The sequence below is a fragment of the Bacillus rossius genome, chromosome 17, assembly GCF_032445375.1.
Source record: "Bacillus rossius redtenbacheri isolate Brsri chromosome 17, Brsri_v3, whole genome shotgun sequence".
Lineage (NCBI taxonomy): Eukaryota > Metazoa > Arthropoda > Insecta > Phasmatodea > Bacillidae > Bacillus > Bacillus rossius.
Window position 1 is genome coordinate 1,581,921 of NC_086344.1, and position 20,350 is coordinate 1,602,270.

A 20,350-nucleotide genomic window follows, 5' to 3' on the forward strand; every position below is an offset into this window, starting at 1 on the left:
TTTGGATGGTGTTGGCAGTTTTATTTAGGGTGGCGATGTGGGTTGAGTTTAATTTTATCCAGTGTTAGAATAGTTTGTAGAGTTTAGAGATTTGGCAGTGTTGGCAGTGTTTCCAGTGTTTCAAATGTCGGTTGTGTAGGCAGCGTTAGCATTATTGCCAGGGTGTCATTTTTTCCAGTGTTGCCAGTGTTTTCAGTGTTGCATGTGCTGTCAGTGTGGACATTTGTGGTAGTTTTGCCATTGTAGCCAGTGTTGATATTGTTGGCAGTGTTGAATGTGTTCCATTGTGTGCCGGAAATTAGGCATTTTGTCACCTTTTTTAATTTTCCTATAATTTTAAATTTTTTTGGCAAATCTTATTTTTTTAATTTATCTAGTTGTTAAGGGGGTGTTTTACTCTTTGTTAGGCCGGTGTACGCCACGTGTTTAAACTTTGTGCCAATGGACCGAAGCCCTCTTTCTCAGGGGGCCTATCTGATATTTTGCCATCTAATTGGGATGTGGGCAGCCCGGTTGAAATTTCTCTCGCCTGCAGTCACGTCCCGAGTTTGTAATATTATTTCTCTTCATGACCAAAATTGCATAGAGCAGCTTGTGGGCTGCAAGCTGCTACTTCTTACAGGCTTGCTGAGAATAGCAAGTCTCCTCACGAATGGGTCTCCTTACTTGCTATTTCTGTCCCCCCCTTCCTCGCTCTCCACCTCACCTTATTTCTGAGAAATCAAGTCGGGAGCAGTGACCTGACGTGAACTTAGCCAAGACGATGGCCTAATTCAAGGACCTTTTCCCTGGTCTGACAGAGACGTCCACGACTTCTAGCGGCGAAAAAAGTAACCGCGGGCCTGGTCGCCAGCGTGCAGAGCTCACCCTCGTGACACCTGGTGGCAAGTCAGCTCACCGCCTCAGTTAGTTCCAATTTACGCCGCTAGAGAGCAGCGCCGCGGCACCATAAGGCACTATGCTTTCTTCTCACGGCCTGTAGAAGTCGATTGTTTGTTGCCTTCTGTTCTGGCCGGTGGAGAGCGCGCAGGTCGTGTTGTTGTCACGCCCGCCTCGGGCACCTCCGCATGTTTTCGGCTTAGAACCGAACCTTCCCCCTCCTCCCTAGGGCTTTAGCGCCCGTTTTAAATTAGGAGCTGTGTCCACCATCACGGGACTCAGTACTCTGACCTCGGCTGCTGACCACGTCTTCTCGGCGTCCTCTGCGCTAAGAGGCTTTTCGCGGGAATGGCGATTTTCGGTTGCATAGAAGATGTATTCAGTTGCTTAAGGGATGTGATCCCATTTGTTCAGTAGCCAGGCAGATGTAGTTTTTATAAAAAGTCATGTGTAGTTAAATTTTTTATTTTTTTTTTTATTCTTTAAAAATTTTGGTTTCCTAACGCGCATCCGCGATTTCTCGGTGCGCGTCATCCTGATGTCGGCGCGAGACACCTCGGAAGCCCTGTGTACTCACCCTGTTTGGTGAGTAATCTGGCCTTTTGTTTTTTTTTTTCCCCCAAATTCCCGTTTGTTGGCCTTTCGCGCCGAGTGTGTATGACTTTCTGGAAGCAGGTCTGATTCGTTTTGAATTTGACTTGTGTTTCAGATAGGGTAAAAGTTTCCGGGGAGAGAAATTGCTCCCCGCATGATCTTCGGGACCTCCAGCTGATTCCCCCCTTTAGAAGAGATTTCCTCTCAGTCCGACGTCATCCTGGGAAGACCCGGGTGATATGAGCTTATATATATATATATATATATATATATATTCCACTTGCATAGAAGGAACTAAATTCATTAAAAAGATACCGGCGAGCAGTGCTTTAAAAACGTAATCCTCAAGAACATGTAAAATCAAGGAAACTCATATATATGTATTCGTTGGGAGAATCAAACTTTGGTGCTATACTTGAAATTTTGTTAATGTAATCATTTGTTTTTTAAGGTGTAATGTGTATTGTTTTAAATAATGTAGGGGCGCCCCCTTAACTTTGTTAATTACTAAGATCTTTATTATCATGTCGAAATAATGCTAAAACAAAATCCCTTAATAATAAACCAGGAAAACCTATAGACCAAGCTACCGATGTAGTTTATTTATTTATCAATTACCTTCTTCATTTTAATGATCCACGAACTCCCAAGTTACTAGTTTGCAGGGAGTGTAAATTTTTTTTTTCACCGCCTCGTGCCCCCTCTGGTAATTAATTTTAATTTTCTTAATATTTTGCCCAGCAGTTTCTAAAGTGTTTTTAATTAATTTAAAATAATATAATTTTGAGGCACGAGGGGCGTATCAATTGTTATCTCTATTACCAGAGTCGGCAGTGTTGGCAGTGTGTGCAGTGATGCTTTCGTTGTTAGTTTTTGAAATTTTGACATTGTTGTCAGGGTTGGTAGGGTTTGTTATTGGTTCATTATTAGCTGTTTGCCAGTGTTGTCATTAATGTGATTTTGGTAATGATTGAAACATGTAACTGTGGCGAGTGTTGGCATTGTGCTTCTGTTCCCAATTTTTTAATGTTAGCAGTAATTGCAATTATGCCATTGTTTGCATTGTTGCCAGTGTTGTCAATGTTGGCAGTGATGCCAATGTTTGCCACATTGGTGGTTTTGTAGTATTGGCAATATTGCCAGTCTTTGGGTTATGAGTTGTGCCATTTTTGGTAAGTGTTATCTATGTTGCTAGTGTTATAAGTGTTGAAATTGTTAGCAATGTTTGCATTGTTGATATGGTTGCCATTGTTTTCATTATTTTCATTTTTGTTTATATTGTAATTGTTGCTAGTGTTGCATTTTTGCAATGTTTACAGGGTTGGTATTATGCGCATTGTTTTCTTAAGTAGGCAGATTGTTCTTGGCATTGTTGTCAGTGTAAGCAGATGAAGAATGTTGCCATGTTGGAATTATTGCCTTTTTTAAAGCGTTACTAGTGTTTGCATTGTTTGTTTTGTTGCATATGTTGGTAAGTTGGCAGTATTTGCAGTATTTCCCATTGTTGGCTGTCTTGGCGGTGTTGGCTTTGGTTGCAGTGTTGGCTTTGGTGGCAGGGTTGTCATTGTATAAGTGTTGCAGTGTTTACAGTTATGTTTTTGATTATAATGTGGGCAATTGATGGCATTGTATTCAGTGTTTATAGTGTTGCCATTGGTGGCAGAGTTGCTTATGTTTGCATTTTTGGCAGAGTTGACATTGTGCCCTGTGTTGGCATTGTAACCAGTGTTTGCAGTATTGACAGTCTTGCTATTGATGGCAGTCCTGGCATTGTAGAAAATGTTGGCAGTTTTGTTTATGTGACAATAGTTGGCAGTGTTAGCAGTGTTGCCTGTGTTGGCATTATTGACATTTTTTTCATTTATGGCAGTTCTGGCAGCTTTGGCTTAGTTAGAAGTGTTTGCAATGTTGCCAGTGTTGTATATTGTTTTCAGTTTTGGCCGCTTTTATGTCGCTTTTATGGATTTCTATTAAATGTTGCCAGTGTTACCAAATTTGGCAGTGTTGGCATTGTTTGAGTTATGTCAATGTTGCAAATTTTGGCAATTTAATTGATGTTGGTATTTTTGTAAGTATTGCTAGTGTGTCAATTTTTGGCAGTGTCAGAAATTTTAGCAGTGTTACACTTGTTACAAGTTGAGTAGTGTTATATTATTGTAAGAGTTGACAAAAATGTGGAATTAAGGCCATTTTCCGTAGATTATTTTAGTTGGCAATGTTGCCAGTGTTCGCATAGTAACTAGTGATGGCAATGTAAGCAGTTTAGATATTGTTGTCAGCGTAGGCAGTTTTTGTTTTTGTTGCCATTGTTTGCAGTGTTTATAGTGTTTCAATTGTTTTTAATGTTATATATTTTTACTGTGTTGGCAGTTTTAATTATGTTTGAGTTTTGCCATTGTAGTCAGTATAACCAGGATTGCCAGTGTGAATTGTTCGCAGTGTTCAGCGTGTTACCATTGTTTACTTTGTTTGCAATGTTGTATATGTTATCATTTTTGCCAATGTGGCATATATACCAGTGACACCAGTGTTGTCATAGTTGGCAGTGTTGGAACGGTTTCAATTTATACATATGCAAAATCTACCAAATCTTGTTTTTTTTTTTTTTTTCAATTTCCTGAAGTTCTACTTTATAAAAGATTAAATATTGTAAATAAAGTTTTAACATTAAAAATAATATCTTCTTATATAAATAAATTAATGTATAATATTGGAAATGATAAAAAAACATAAATGGGTGTTATCTGTAAAGTCGGTTTACGAACGATAAATTTACGTGTTAGCGTAATATAAAAATTTTTAATTTGCTGCTTTTAATAAGCCCGCCTTAACCTGTTTGATATTATAGAAGATTTTCTCGCACGGTGGTTGGCTGGTTCTTGCAAGCTCGGCTCAGGCGGAACGTGACAATGAGTCATGCTTTTTCGTGCGTGCAGACAGAGTTCGTCAATTTATAAGACGTTATTACGTCAAAATAAAGCACAATAATTATTCATCACACTGAAAGAACCCAACCTAACATTTAAGGTCGGTAATCTTCAGAACTTTTCGGGCTGTGGTAATGTCTTTCATCCGTGTGAGCTGTTGGCTATCAAGCTAACAGGACCCAGAGCATGTGCACTGCTCGTTTTATTTTCAAAAATTGCGTTGTTTTTAGTGATGCCGCGCGCTGCAATCTCATTGACCTGAGCCTGGTGGGTCAAGGTGGTACTGGCCGGATCAAGCGAGCATTGCATTCGTGTTTCAAATGTTTCAGTTATAATCTTTGACCTGTTTATTTTTTATCCTCTTAATCTTTGACGGCTATCGCATGCTAAACAACTAGAACTTAATTTTTACTGAAAACGTCACATAAATAAAAAAACGATTCATCATTTCGTTGATAGCAATGTGTTAAACAAATTCAGTAGATTTTAATAATATATGACGATTTAAGAAAAATACTAAACCATTACTTAAAAGTAGTCATACAGAATAAAAATAATACAAATCTACAATTTGTGGTTGACCTATAATTTTAAGCAAAAAAAATGTTCATTTATGTTATTTAAGAAAACAATAGAATTTTTCATGTACAAAGATTGAAAACAAGCGAAGATACTTTGTTATTTAGAGATTTTTTAGTAATTTTTTTTTTGCATTATATATAAAACAATAAATTCATTTTTGAATGGTTCGATAATCCGATTGATAAATTCCTGTTGAGTTATCGTAGTTTTAGGTCTTATTTTAAAGTCAAAGGTAACGTTATAGACCACGAGACTTGACAGAAGAGTCTTTTTTTATACTGAAATCTTTCATTTAGACATTTTAAGCACTACAAATGATTAAATTTTTTAAAAAATATACCTTAATTTAGGAAATATTGAAATCGGAAAGTTTCTTGTAGCTTATTCTGAAACATTGTAGTGCTTTTTTAACCATCAAAAATATTTTCTGTTGGTGTAAACAAAATAAATATCTGTTTCTTCTTTTAAAAAAATTCTTAGTGTTTCTGACAACTCCAAACTCAAAAAATAATTGCCTCTGTTTGTTAAATATACCTATTCTGGCATTAAATTTTTATTAAATATTTATAATTGTTTTTTGTATTTTGGTTATGCGGTGTAATAGGGATAAAATTTTTATTATTGGGGCATTAAAAGAAAATAATTTACTTTTATGTAGACAAAACCCTTTACTGTTTAGCTTTATGACACTATACCTCTTCTTATCTCTATACTGCTGAGAAAACTTTTACAGAGGCCTTAAAAATTAATTAATTAATCATATACAATTAATACAAAAAAAAGATCACTTCGATATCGTATAATCACTCTTCATACCAACAAAGTCGAAAGCGTTCATCTAACCTATTATTTTCCAATTAAAAATTCCTTCACTATGTGAAAAAGTCACTTTCCATAATGTATATTAAAATTCTGTATTAGTTGATAGAAAAAAGGATGTTCTGGCAAAATGTATTTCTTATGTGACTACGGCTAGTTGCGTACTAGCCTACTAGCCTAATAGCCTACTAGCCTACTAGCCTACTAGCCTACTAGCCTACTAGCCTACTTGCCTACTTGCCTACTTGCCTACTTGCCTACTTGACTACTTGCATACTTACCTACTTGCCTACTTGCCTACTTGCCTACTTGCCTACTTGCCTACTTGCCTACTTGCCTACTTGCCTACTTGCCTACTAGCCTACTAGTCTACTAGCCTACTTGCCTACTTGCCTAGTTGCCTAGTTGCCTACTTGCCTACTTGCCTACTAGCCTACTAGCCTAATAGCCTACTTGCCTACATGCCTACTTGCCTACTAGCCTACTAGCCTACTAGCCTACTAGCCTACTAGCCTAATTGCCTACTTGCCTACTTGCCCACTTGGCTACTTGCCCACTTGGCTACTTGCCCACTTGGCTACTTGCCCACTTGGCTACTTGCCCACTTGGCTACTTGCCCACTTGGCTACTTGCCCACTTGGCTACTTCTCTACTTGGCTACTTGGCTCCTTGTTTTCTTGTTGGCTTGTTGGCATGTTTGCTTGTCGGTCTGTCGGCTTGTCGGCCTGTCGGCCTGTCGGCCTGTCGGCTTGTCGGCTTGTCGGCCTTTCGGCTTGTCGGCATGTCGGCCTTTCGGCTTGTCGGCATGTCGGCTTGTCGGCATGTCGGCTTGTCGGCTTGTCGACTTGTCGGCATGTCGGCTTGTTGGCTTATCGGCTTGTCGGCTTGTTGGCTTGATGGCTTGATGGCTAGATGGCTTCATGGCTTCATGGCTTCATGGCTTCATGGCTTCATGGCTTGACGGCTTGACGGCTTGACGGCTTCATGGCTTGACGGCTTCAGGGCTTGACGGCTTGACGGCTTGACGTTTTGACGGTTCGACGGCTTGACGGATTTGATTGCTTGACGGCTTGATGGCTTAATGGCATGATGGCTTGATGGCTTGATGGCTTGATGGTTTGATGGCTTGTTGGATTGTTGGCTTGTTGGCTTGAAGGCTTGATGGCTTGATGGCTTGTTGGCATGCCAATCTTGAGGAATCAGCATGGTGGAGCGGGTCTACCGCCATCTCCAGTGTTCGTTAATCAACATCATGTCTTGCTTTGCAAGTGTCGTCTTTTAAATAGTATTAGCATTCATAAAAACTGTCCAAATTCTAAAAAAGTGAAATGACTCGTGGAAAATAAGTATTATAAAAATGTTTCATGCTCTGTTTCAAGCGGGTTTTTGAACTACTTGCGCTCTGTTTTGTTGCACGTAAACAAAGTTATGACGCAAGTTGACATTGAACCCGTGCCCCAGGGCATGACTCTTCTTCAGCGATCACAGATAACAAGGCTGCAGTTTGTAACGGGGACGCACCACAACGCCGAAATACCACAACACTGAACGTACAATAACGCCGAAAACCATAACGCCGAATGCCAAATTGACTACAACGCCGACAGCTAGAAAACTGCTGTGTACCACAACGCCGAATTACCACAACGCCGAAAAATGTCACTGCAGGACTGGCACAAAGGTTAGGTTAGGTAAGCTTTGGTTAGGTTAGGTTAGGTAAGGTAAGGTTAGTTTAGGTTAGGTTAGCCTAGGTTAGGCTAGCCTAGGTTAGGTTATATTGTGGTATTTCGGCGATAAGATACATTTAAGAAACACACACAAATTCATTCAGTTGTCTTTCATTTTGCTCTTGTGCCCCCCCCCACCCGCATAAACATATTTCGTCGTTATGGTATTCGTCGTTATTGTACGTTCGGCGTTGTGGTATTTCGGCTTTGTGGTAACGACCCGTTTGTAACAGTAAACATTGGATTAAAATAGGGTGAGTTGCTGGTGCCGGTCAATGAAGGGACTGCCTGATGTCACGGTGACCAACTTACTTGGATCACCTTGACCTTGACCCAGGCGGCTTTTTTTGGATTCGCCATTTTGCATCCCGTCATTTCGTTTTCCGCCATTTTTTTAATTCTAGAATCTTCTGACATAGAACACGCCATTCCCTAGCATCGCGCTTTTCAATACGACCGCCATCTTGAAAACCTGTAATTACTATCCGATTTTAACAGAATTTTTTTTAAAAATTATGACAATTAATCATAAAAAAAACATTCTACAATCATGAAGTTCTAAAATTTTGCAAATTTTCGTTATTGCCATCATATTAAAAATTTGTATTTTTATGGTAGAAAATTGGGAAAACTTTTAAAATTAATAAAAAATTACCAATAAAGTTTCAATAAAATTTAACCTACATCCTTGGTTCGAACCCGGCGAGGGTAAAATAAAAAAAATGGCGCCGGATTTTCCCTCCACAGAAGCCATCCGCAGACTGAACTCCCACCACTAAGGCAAAGCAGATATTACGTCAGTTGGTATGACGTCATGACAGCCATCTTGTTTTCGTCAGATGTAAGTGGTCATCTTGTATCCGAATTATTGTTTTTCGTCTGTTAGATGGCATTGCCACCATATTAGTTCAATTTTTCCAGCTATATTACAGGAATCATTTATCTTAACATTTGGGTACCATATTGAAAATCTGCAAATTTGTACCTAGAAACTCGGAAAAAATTAACGCTTGTTAAAATAATGATTAATTTGATCACCTTAGTTCGATTGTTTCTTACAGGTGTGGCATGTTATAGCCTACCGACGTCTTAACTCTTTGAAGATCCATTTGAAATAATGTGAAGGTAGAAACTGATATTGTACTTTTAGAAGTGTATAAATTATATATTTCATTTTTATTTGTACATTTTTGTTGTATTTCTCGATTCAGCCATATTTTTAAAAAAATTATTTAAACTAAACTAACTTAATTGCACCAAGCAAGAATCGAACTAAGGTGATCGAATTAATCATTATTTTAACAAGCGTTATTAAAATTAATTTTGGAATATTTTTCGAATTTCTAGGCTAATTATTACAGATTTCCAATAGGGCACCCAAATTTCAAGATGGTGGGCACCTTGTAAATAAATGATTCCTGCACTCTAGTGGGTAAAAATGTAACTAATTTGGTGGCAATGCCATCTAAGAGACTAAAAACAATAAGTCGGACGCAAGATGACGGCCTCCATCAGACGAAAACAAGATGGCTTCCATGACGTCATACCAATGACGTAATATCTGCCTTGGCATTAGTGGTGGGAGGTTAGTCTGCCGGTGGCTTCCGTGGAGTAAGGATCCGTCACCATTTTTTATTTTGCCCTCGGCGGGTTCTAACCGAACATAATTTAATTTTTTCCCCCTTTTTTCTAGCATAAAAAATACAGATTTTCAAGATGATGGCCTTAACGAAAGTTGAAAAGTTTCTAGAATGCAAGATGGCAGAATGTTTTACTAAAATCTTATTAATTAATTATTTTTAATTTTAAAAATCCATTATAATCCAATAATAATTTCAGGTTTTAAATATGGCGGTCATAACGAAAAATGCAACGCTATAGAGCGGGGAGTACGATGACAGAAAAAATTCTAGAATTATAAATGGCGGAAAAACAAAATGGCCTAGTTAATAATGGCAGAAAAACCAAATGGCGGATTCATAATTGCCGCCGGGGTCAAGGAAAAAGTCAAATTCATCCAAGATGGCAGCTGTGAAGTCAGGGCGGTCGGTATTCAACCGACATCAGAATTTCACTCCGCCTTTAGTGCCAGAACAAGCGCGGCTCCAGAAGGGGGGCGGTGGCGGCGATAGCCCCTCCCGAGACCAATTTTATTGATTAGTGTATATTTATGTTTACTTAAATATTTAATTTCATATGTTAAACTTTTATCTCATCAAAAGTTGCATGGAGCTACTAAGGTTCTGTATTTGAAACCTGTAATTTGTAAATAATATTCCAAAGGCCAATATCTGACCACTTTCATTTTTTTTGCAACTACGACCTTTCTTTGTGCGATAGCCCCCCCCCCCCTTCCCCCACGAAACGTCTTCCTGAAGCCGCCGTTGTGCCAGAACCTACTTTTATATTACAGCTGCTTCCAAGTCATAAATAACTTTTAACATTAGAAATGCAATCGCTTAGGGCCTGTGCAGAATGAAACTGTTCTACCAATTCCGTGGAGTGACCGCAGGTTAACGCGAAATAATCGAATTCAGAAGGCCGTACAGAATCCAAACAACGACTTTCAACTAAAGAGTACTCGATCTTTCATTGGATCAAAACACACAAAAATTGAAGTTAGTATGTTGGTATGCACAGTCCAATTAGGCTTGAGCGCTTTGGAAGTGTTCAGTTTTAAAAAAAAGTCGCCTCACGTAAACTGTTCACACACTGGTAAATTCCCGTTATTATTTTTTGCAATTTAAATTGGAAGTAGTGTTTTTAAACATCTTAAAATAATATACATGTACACTGCAAATATTGCCAGCTTATATTAACTTATGTGGGCTCTTGATCGTTTGAAACGGGTTTAGCACGAGATTAACATTTTTATATTTATAAAAGGAGCAGTTTGGTTTTTCTCGATGCATGCTAACAGTTCATGCGGTTCATAAAACTATTAATATATATATATATATTTTAATTTTTGGTTGAGAGATACTTAAAATTTTTCTTTTAAATTACGAAATTGGAAATCACGTTACAAGAAGTCAGATTATAATATAATTAATTTGACACTTTATGATTAAAATTCATATTATTTTTTAAAAAGACAATAATTGTTTAATTAAAATTGGTTAGTAACAAAAAAAACCAAGGTGTATTTCGGTGACTTCAAAAAAACCCTTCCATGTGTACTTCACAAGTCGCAGTACACCAGAAGTGGGTCAAAAGCCAATTTGTGAATTTGTGTAAATTACTGAATGTTTGATTATTCTTTGCCCGTGGTCATGAGGCGGGCGCTATTGACGACGCAGTTATTGTGCAATCTCGACGACGGCTCTCCTAGCGGGCGCGGCGCGAACCAACCACACAGTATAAATACAGCGCCAACAACAGGAGTCGCTATCACACGATCATGAAGACCGCTGCTATAACCCTGTTGTCCGCCCTGCTGGTGAGTGGACGCAACTACATGCAGAATATATATATATACATATACATATACATATATATACACATATACATATACCAATGATTCCCTTGGAAACCAGTTGCCAAGAAATAATCTCTAATACAACAAGAAAATTGCTGTACATTTTACAACACATTGTTAGGTTTATTTTTGCATAGGTACGAATAGTTTAATCTGCAGGGCCTGGAGGGAGAAAATAAATATTTATTTTTGGGCTTACGAAAAAAGGCGAATTTTTTTAACTCACACTCACACACACACACACACACACACACACAAATATATATACATATATAAACATTAATGTTTTAAACTGTGGCAAAAATAATCAAATGTTCATCAATTTCACTTTATTTTTTTACTATGCTTATTTATGTGCGTAGTTAATACTGGAATGGTTTACCAATAACTTTATCTGTTATAGGTATCGGGACACCACCAAGAATAAATTCCCAGTATAACTCCAAACATTTTTTTTTTCTTTTTTGTAGCGATATTGTTTCTTTCATGTGAATGTTCAAATAACCGTAACTTTTTTATGTTCCATAAAAAAGAATTAGCCTACATTGCACTGCATTCCAGCTGTAGCCTAATCTGTGTCATGTAACATGTTTAAAAATTTGACCATTCTTAAATATAGTACCAATGACAGACACTCTTTAAGCATAACATGATGATGGTTCACGAACAAATATCACTGTCCATAGAGCAACACTAGAGTGAGGATACGTACACAGTTGATACTTTTTTTTTCGAACTGTGAAATTTTATACAAGTTAAATGAACGCCGTTATTGTCGACAACTAGACAAAATTTAACTTCGGCAAAGCCAATTATATATCTGATCCAGATAAAAAAAAATTGGATGTCTGTAAAGTCGGTTTACGGACGATAGTTTAACCTGACAACGTCATAACAAAACATTGATGAAATGATGCATATTTTATGAATAAATATGAATCATTTATATTTTAATAATAAAAGAATAAATACTTGAAATTATACTAGCAATCAGATTTTTAAAATGCAATAATAATTAACCTTTTTTTTTGCCGAAATTGTTGTTGTAATAAGCAATGAAAACCACATTAACCTTTCACTTCACTTTATAAACAGTTGAGTGGAAGAGAGTTTAATGCGGCGCAAGCGTACAATGGGCGTAACGGGACACAGCGTAACGGAAAAATGTGCGTAGCAGGACACTTTTTCGTGCGTGCAGCCGGCGTTCATCGATTTCTTAGACGTTGTCACGTCAAAAAATCAAGTTTTTCATAGTATGGCATATAACAAGAACTTTTGAGGTCATATTGGCTGGAATCAACTTAACTCTTCTTTTTTCAGTTTTTATTTTATTTACATACAATTTTGTGTGGAATTGTTTTTTTTTTTAATTAAGGTATAAGAAAATTAATGTATAATACCTATACCACTATTGTTACTTTGTACAGAAAATTACTTGCTTCTAGCGTGCAAAAATATTTTATAATTTAGTTGAAAACTGCAATATTTTCCCCTGAAAATATGTGTTAAAAGGCAATTTTATTATTATAATATTTTATTACCATTTTTGATTTTATATTTTATTATTGAAAGCATTATTTAGCGTTTATTAATATATAACAATTAATATTAAAGGAAAAAAATTATAATTGATTCTCGTTGTATTACACTAAATAATTATATTAGCTAACGAACCGAGTGATGAAATCATTTAGTAGAAAGTAAAGTAATATTCTGTTTGGACATTTAGAGTAAAGTACTTGTATACTGAATGTACTAAATAACTTACAATAATACAATCTGTATTAACGATGGCGTGAAAGAATAAATAATTTTCTTTAAAATTTTATTTGGCGTCGTATACCAGTTAATTTTCTTTATTATTTTAATAATATCGGTAAATTTTAAATACTATTTTTCTGAGGTGCTCATGTGCTGCAAGTTCTAATGTCTTGTACTCCAAATCTTGAGAAATTTATATGTACGTGAAACATGCAGTGACCTCCATTATTTAATGGAATATATAAATTGCTATTATTTTTGTTTATTGGTGAAAAACAATGAGATATTTCATTTGGGATTAATCAGTGAAACTCCAATTAAGGAAAATTCAAAAAAAAAAAAAATTAGCTAGGGATTTTTTTCACAAAATTGTTAATTTATTTATACAAGATGCATGTTTTAATTCACGAACGTACTGCGGCATGTATGTATATGTACTCATGTATTTACAAAATCAATGTGCTTTCATCCTTTCAGGTGGTATCGCTTCACGAAGCTTTTGGCAGCTTTTTGGGACGACATGAGCTGAGGAAACGAGATGCTGATTGCTCTGTACGACCAGAAATAGGAGATCGAGTAAGTATGTAAGCATCATCAAAAACAGACAACGTCGAAGCCAGGTTTACCACGCTATGTTGATCATTTGGTTTTTTTTGTCGAAAATTTTATACCAGGGGTTTTCCTGTAAATTTATGACAATAGCTTTTTGGCATATAACATAACGTTTCAAAATTATTTTTGTATATTATAAAAAATATGTATTAGTTCTCTTTATTATTCATAAATGTGTAAACTATAATAACTCGAAAATACTTTTAAAAAAATATGTTGTTATAAAATGTGTGATTCAGAAGGAAATGTAAAAGCGCTTTCGAAATAATTGTACAGAAAATGCTCATTATGTAAAAAAACATTTTAACGAAAAAATTGTCTTTTCTCTGAGTGTAAAACCAAGTTTTGCAAAGCTGCTACACGTGTTTAAAAAATTGGATAATTTTGCAATTATGGGCTTGTGATTGAAAAAAAAAATGTGAAAATGGTATTTTCATTATTTTTTTTATTGTAAATAACATTACATTTTTAGTTTGAATGCGAATCATAGTTTTCTAAAAGCAATGATAAACCAAAAAAATATATTTTAGTGTATCGCGTAGTGTGTTATTTGACAATCTATTTTGCGTTTTTTTTAATTCCTGCTATGGAAGGAAATTATTTTAAATAATTAATAACGAAAGCAGTTGTCAGTTCACAAAACGTAACAAGAGTTTTATTTATGTGTTAACATCTCAGCTCTCGGAATACTGCATTTGGTGGGGGTAATTTCGGTTAAATGAAACGGAAGTCGAAGAACGGAAATGTTACACAAAGTTTCTAGTAACATAAACACGTATATAGTCACTTTCGTAAACGTTAAAGTACATACCAAAATTATTTTTGTGCCAAATGAAACTTTAAGATATAGAAACTAACTTGAAATATTTATTGGTAAACTAAATCATTAACAAAAGTAATATAAATTATTAAAATACGTAAGATATATATCATTACACTACTTATTGTAAAGAGTCTCCTACTCAAACCCGAGTAGCATAGATGGCACAGTCATAGAACACGCTGTTGATGTTCTCAAGGGGTAAATTTTGATGCGGTTCAAATATGATCACTGGAAAATATACCAATTGTGCTTTAGACAAATATATATTAACTAGGAGGTTGAAAGTCACCTGAGGCGGCTATTGAAAGATGAAGAATATAACAAACACTTTAATTTAATGAATAATGCATGTTCCACTAATGTAACTGCATTTCAAATGTTACTCTATTGTTTTGCTTCCATTTTCTATTTTAAACACATCTCTACGTAGTAGGCTAAAATTTGTGTTTCATGATACGCTTGTCTCCAAGATATACATTTCTCTGTGGCGTTGCAGAGTCACTGAGTCAGTGATGAGCGTATATGTATTCTGATAAATACCTTCATTTTTCCAGCCCCTACTCAGTCGCACCTGTGTTTTCGTACCATGTGCGTCTCTGCCTGAGGACAGGAGCAGATAGCAGTCAATTATTTGCTTAGTAGTTGGAAAAGGGGGGTTCAAGCACAGGCGCAGGAGCCAGGAGCCGGCCGCCATCTTGGATGACGTCATTTTTGACCCAAAATTCCTCAAAAATGACTCAAAATGACTCAAAATTTCCCGTTTTCGAGGGAAAAATTCCCGTTTCGAGGGAAAAATTCCCGTTTCGAGGGAAAATTTCCCGTTTTATTCCGTAAAAATCCCAGTGGATAGAAAAGTCCTAAAAGTGGCTTAATCATCCCTAACGCAAGCCACTGTTAAGCCGCTATCAGGACTTGACCTTGACCTTTGACCTTGCCAATCTATGCTAATCTATGCCAATCTATGCCAATCTACGCTAATCTATGCTAATCTATGCCAATCTATGCTAATCTATGCCAATCTATGCTAATCCGTATGCTAATCTATGCTAATCTGTATGCTAATCCATGCTAATCTGTATGCCAATCCATGCTAATCCATCCGCCATTTTGTATTTCTAGAAATTTCCGCAAACTTCGAATAGTGACGTCACCGTTGCACTTTGTGTCACGGACGCCATCTTGGATTTGAATTTTTTTTTTTCGAACTTTGAAATTCGATGTAAACATCAACCACCATCTTGTTTTCGTCTGCCGGTGGCCGCCATATTGTTTTCGTCTGCTGGTGGCAGCCATCTTGTTTTCGTCTGCTGGTGGCCGCCATCTTGTTTTCGTCTGCTGGAGGCAGCCATCTTGTGAGAGTGCGCTCACGCCATGTTAGTTTAATTCTTACCCGCTAGAGTGCAGTAATCATTTATTATTACTGTGACACCCACCATCTTGTCATTTGGCCACCATCTTGAAAATCCATAATTATTTAGCTAGGAATTCGGGAAAGATTCCAAAATTTATTAAATAAATCACCCATTAATTTATTTATTGAATCGCTGGATTCCCGTCCTTTGTTCGATACCTGATCGATGCAATAATGTTTAATTTTATGTAAAATAATAATAATTTCAATAAACCATCTTCAACATTCTTAAAGAGACTTTAAAACCTCTACTACCATCATCCTATAAGCCATCAACACCGACATCTTGGAAAATTCGTAATTATATTGCTAGAGATTCGGGAAAAAGTTACAAATTCATTAAATAAATTTGCAAACAATAAAATGATTAATTAGGTCGACTCAGGCCCTTGACACGATTCGGAATGAAGATGGAAAAAAATAAACATAATATAATAGTGGCAGGTTCGAGAAAGAAAACAACACAAGTTCTTTCACAAAATAAACTTTATTACATAATTTCTACTTTACTACACGAACACTTGCGAAAGCCAGCAATCTTATAATCATTTAGGTCCGCAGCGGCGTGAAATGACTAATTCTTAGCTCCAATCGGCTTATACTAGAAAGAGTCCAGCCAGAACCTTTACAGACATAGTCCTCCTCTTCTTGACAGAGTTTCTGGATACCGTTTTTAACAGTATGCTTCACATCGTTAGAACTGTAAATTACTGCAGCCGATGTCTTGAATGCACACTTCTTCACTTCGTCTTCGAATGGATACGGCTTTCCATATATACAGTCCAACCACAAGTTGTATTTTAATGAACCGTTTGTTGCTACATCATCAGTAAGCTGATTGATTATGTTCTCTTTGATATCATCAAGAAAATTACAAATGTCTTTCGACTCACCTAACGTATTTGGATAATAGTAGTCTTTCAATGTCCCACGAAATGCAGACTGCGCCAAGTAGAACCCATTATCATTCACTTGTAATGCGCCGAACACAGTCTTAGGTTTATTTTCATGTTCAGACGTCATACCAATCGGTTGCTGCACATCGGTTTTCTTGCTTGTTCTCTTACGAGTTTCCAATCTAAAGCGAGGAGTCGAAGTTTCTACAGGTAGTTCTTCAGTAGACACACGGACTTTACCGTTGCATTTTTTTCACATGTCGTCGCAAACTGTCAATACGTGTAAACCATTCATGACACCCATCACAGCGAAACTTTATACGAGATGGATTCTTCTTGCATTTACTCCGCTCATGTCTTCGTGCATCATGAGAAAATGCGAACGACATATCACAGTAGCTGCAAGGATACCGTGGTGATGAAGACGATCCTTTCAGACCCGAACCAGATGATGTTGTTGCAGCAGTTACACCATCTCCAGGCATACTCTTATGAACATCAATACATCGTTGCTGCACCGAAACCTTTACTTTCTGCCGCACAGCAGGTCCTTTGCATGTCTTCATGTGCGTTTTCATATTATCTTGTCTTGCAAATTGCTTGTGACATTTCCCACAAACAAACATTTTACGATAAGGGTTCTTAGCGCATTCTCTCCTCTCGTGTCGTCGAGTATTGCTGCTGTTTGTGAAAATCTTGTCACAGTAACAGCACCGATGTTCGTTAGTCGGTGTTGAATCACCAGTCATTGAAGTTTCCATCGAGGGCGAAACGAAGTTCGACGAGTTTTCCTGCGTAGTCAGCACCAACGGCATTAAAGTCTCTCCTGCTGACGGTATCGCGACTGTTGAAATCTCCTCTTTTGATGACGTCGTCTTTGCCGACGGGATCTGCACCTTCTCCACCGTAGCTGACGTCAGGGTTCCCGTAGACGATGGTGCGTCGTCCATCAAGTTCGACGTTTTAGATGGTAAAGATGCCATCGAAGTCTCAAGAACAGGCAATTACACGACGTATGCACCAGTAGAATCAAACTAGGTGATCCTTACACCGACGACGTCAGTAACAAACTGAGCGACCTGCTGTCCAGGGCTCGCTTATATACACACACCGGTTGGAATAATACTCTAGTCAAATCAAGAACCAATTACTATAATACTCGAGTCAAAACACCATTGAAAGAAGAAGCGCACCAAAATAAGGTAACGCATTTGGAAACAAATTCATCAAATGAAATGAACACGCAATGCACGCACTTGCAGCTTTCATCTCAAGGTATCATTTAAATTTCATTCAAGCGAAGTATCAAGCCAATGTCACATCATATTATCATCCTATTGGTCATACTATCCTCAAAATATAACAGTCTTATAAATCACACCAGTTATAGAAGGACTTATAGTTTATAACACACATCATTTCAGCCATTGTTCTTTAACAAATTCGAATTTAAAAATGTAAAATGTAAGTACTTGTTAAGTTGAAGAACCAGGTACGTAAATATATTATATACTTTATGGACACTGTAGGCACAAAAACCCTGAAAGTACATATGTAAGAATGATATTTAATAAAACTAATATTAGCTCTATACCCACACGACTATGTGTTGACTGCTGTGTCTAGGGTGTTGACCTCAATTTATACCGCTAGGACCTCCCTCCAGTCCAGTCACGTGTACCGTTGCTTCCGTTGTTGTCCCCCGCCTTGCTGGCGGCCTCCAACATTCGAACGAGGTGATCAACCATCCAAGCCCTAAGCATGTTCGCATTGTGTCTTGAGATCGGACCTGGACATCCAAGTTACATAGAGTATAATATACTCTGAAATACATAATAAAGAGAAAATTGATATAAATAACATTATACTTTGCTTAATAGTTCCAGAAGTAATGAACGCACTGCTTGACCAGTGACAGGTGTAACTAAATATTAAATATATTTTATTTTCCATTACCTTTCGTGGAATTTATTAATCATTCACTCTACGAAAAACAACTCAAGACAATATACCTGACCATCGAATTAAAATACAGTACCGCTATGCCTTACATGAAAGTCTAATTATTCGATAATCTGAATAACCTATAAATCGTTCATGTACAAAGCCACACATACAGGCAAATTGTCTATGGACAATCAGACCGAGTCATGACAATATCAGACGTATAGGTTAGAATTTTCAGAACCGCAGGACCTTCTTCGTCTTTAGATAATTACAGTCATTTAGACCATCATGAAATCTTAATACATACTAAAGGACCAAGCGACCTTGAAAAATATTTTAGTAACACCAAGAGGTTTTGAACTAGTAAATATTCAGTCACTACATATTTTACTATGCGCAATCAACAAAAAGGAAGCACCATCAACGAAAAGGCAGCACATTTGGAAGCACATTCAACGAAAAAGGAAGCACAATCATAGAAACAACGCACAATCGGAAGCACAATCAACAAAAAGGAAGCACATTTTGGAAGCACCATCAACAAAAAGGAAGCACATTTTGGAAGCACCATCAAAAAGGCAGCACATTTTGGAAGCACAATCAAAAAAGGCAGCACATTTGGAAGCACCATCAACAAAAAGAAGAAAGCACATTTTGGAAGCACCATCAAAAGGCAGCACATTTGGAAACATAAGTTACGAGAACTAAGTCTTAGTTAGAAATCAGAATGCAAGAAATAAAAACATTAAATTTTTACTTTTAATATTTAATTTATTTCTTAAGATTATACAAATAGAAGTAAAATAAGCCATTATTGTATGTAGCCAGCTTTCCTCAGTTCTTCGAGTTCTATACCTACCACGTTAGCATGGAGATGTCGTCAGAGCCCCCCCACACCACTGGGCGACAGTTACGGTGACCCCAGAACTCGCTCGAAATATCCTGCACAACACATTCCAAAAACATGACGTAGCCTATGGTTGACGGCACAAACACCCTGAGTGGCTCTGTGTGTTTCCTCCTGCCCGAACACGCGCTGCTGTGAAAGCCTCATCCCGAGCACAGACGTCACTCCCGCAGCAGACAAAACAGGCGTATGCTACAGGAGCTAGAACAATTGAATAACCAAATATATTTAGACTACCCAACTACATAAATGACATGAGATAATTCCTGTGCGATAATCGTACTTTAAATAATGCAATGTATGTATAAACAATAATCATGACTAAGTACTTGAAAAAAAAAATGTAAATGAGGTGTTAATCACCTTTAGCGCTTCTCGATTTCTGTATCTGCTACCCACGAATTAAATTGAGACGGGAAACCCCACCATTTCACAAAAGGCCGGCCATTTCTTCGTTTGAGAACTTTTTCCACCAAATATGTGTCCGGATACATCGTAGGCTGGATCTCTTCAGCATAGAAGCCACCACGAATAGGCTTGTGGTCCAAGTCTTCGAGGTAGTAGGTCCTGGGTTCCGATTCACGAACATGTGTCACACGGAAAAGTTCAGAACTCCAATTCGCTGTGAAACCTTTCTCAAAGACACCTTTCTGCTTGGAGATTCTCACAATGTCACCAACATTAGCTTTATGCTTGCGTGTATCTTTCTTCTTCGTGTTGGTGAATACAGTTCCAAACAGACGATCATCCTTTACATATGTCGATGGTACATCCTCCATCGAGTACGACGTTAAAGTCGGTAAAGATGCCATCGAAGTCTCAAGAACAGGCAGTTACGCGACTTATGCACCAGAAGAAACAAACTAGGTGATCCGTACACCGTCGACGGCAGTAACAAATTGAGCGTCCTGCTGTCTAGGACTCGTTTTTATACATTAACCGGTTTTGAATAATACGCTAGTCAAATCAAGAACAATTTACTAAAAT

The 20,350-nt window shown here is 37.2% G+C and overlaps 1 protein-coding gene across 3 annotated transcripts in view; it reads left to right on the top strand.

Moving 5' to 3' along the window:
• The first annotated feature begins 10,886 nt into the window (after positions 1–10,886).
• The window catches only part of LOC134540759 (probable zinc transporter protein DDB_G0282067), a 42,166-nt gene continuing 32,702 nt past the window's right edge, over positions 10,887–20,350 (top strand). For 2 of the 3 annotated variants that reach the window (XM_063383664.1, XM_063383663.1), the window contains exons 1-2: positions 10,901–10,967; positions 13,245–13,343. In XM_063383664.1, coding sequence (XP_063239734.1) covers positions 10,929–10,967; positions 13,245–13,343 — 138 coding nt within the window. In that variant the 5' untranslated portion in view covers positions 10,901–10,928. Of the gene's footprint in view, positions 10,968–13,244; positions 13,344–20,350 lie in introns of all 3 variants that reach the window. The other variant, XM_063383662.1, reaches the window with a different exon arrangement.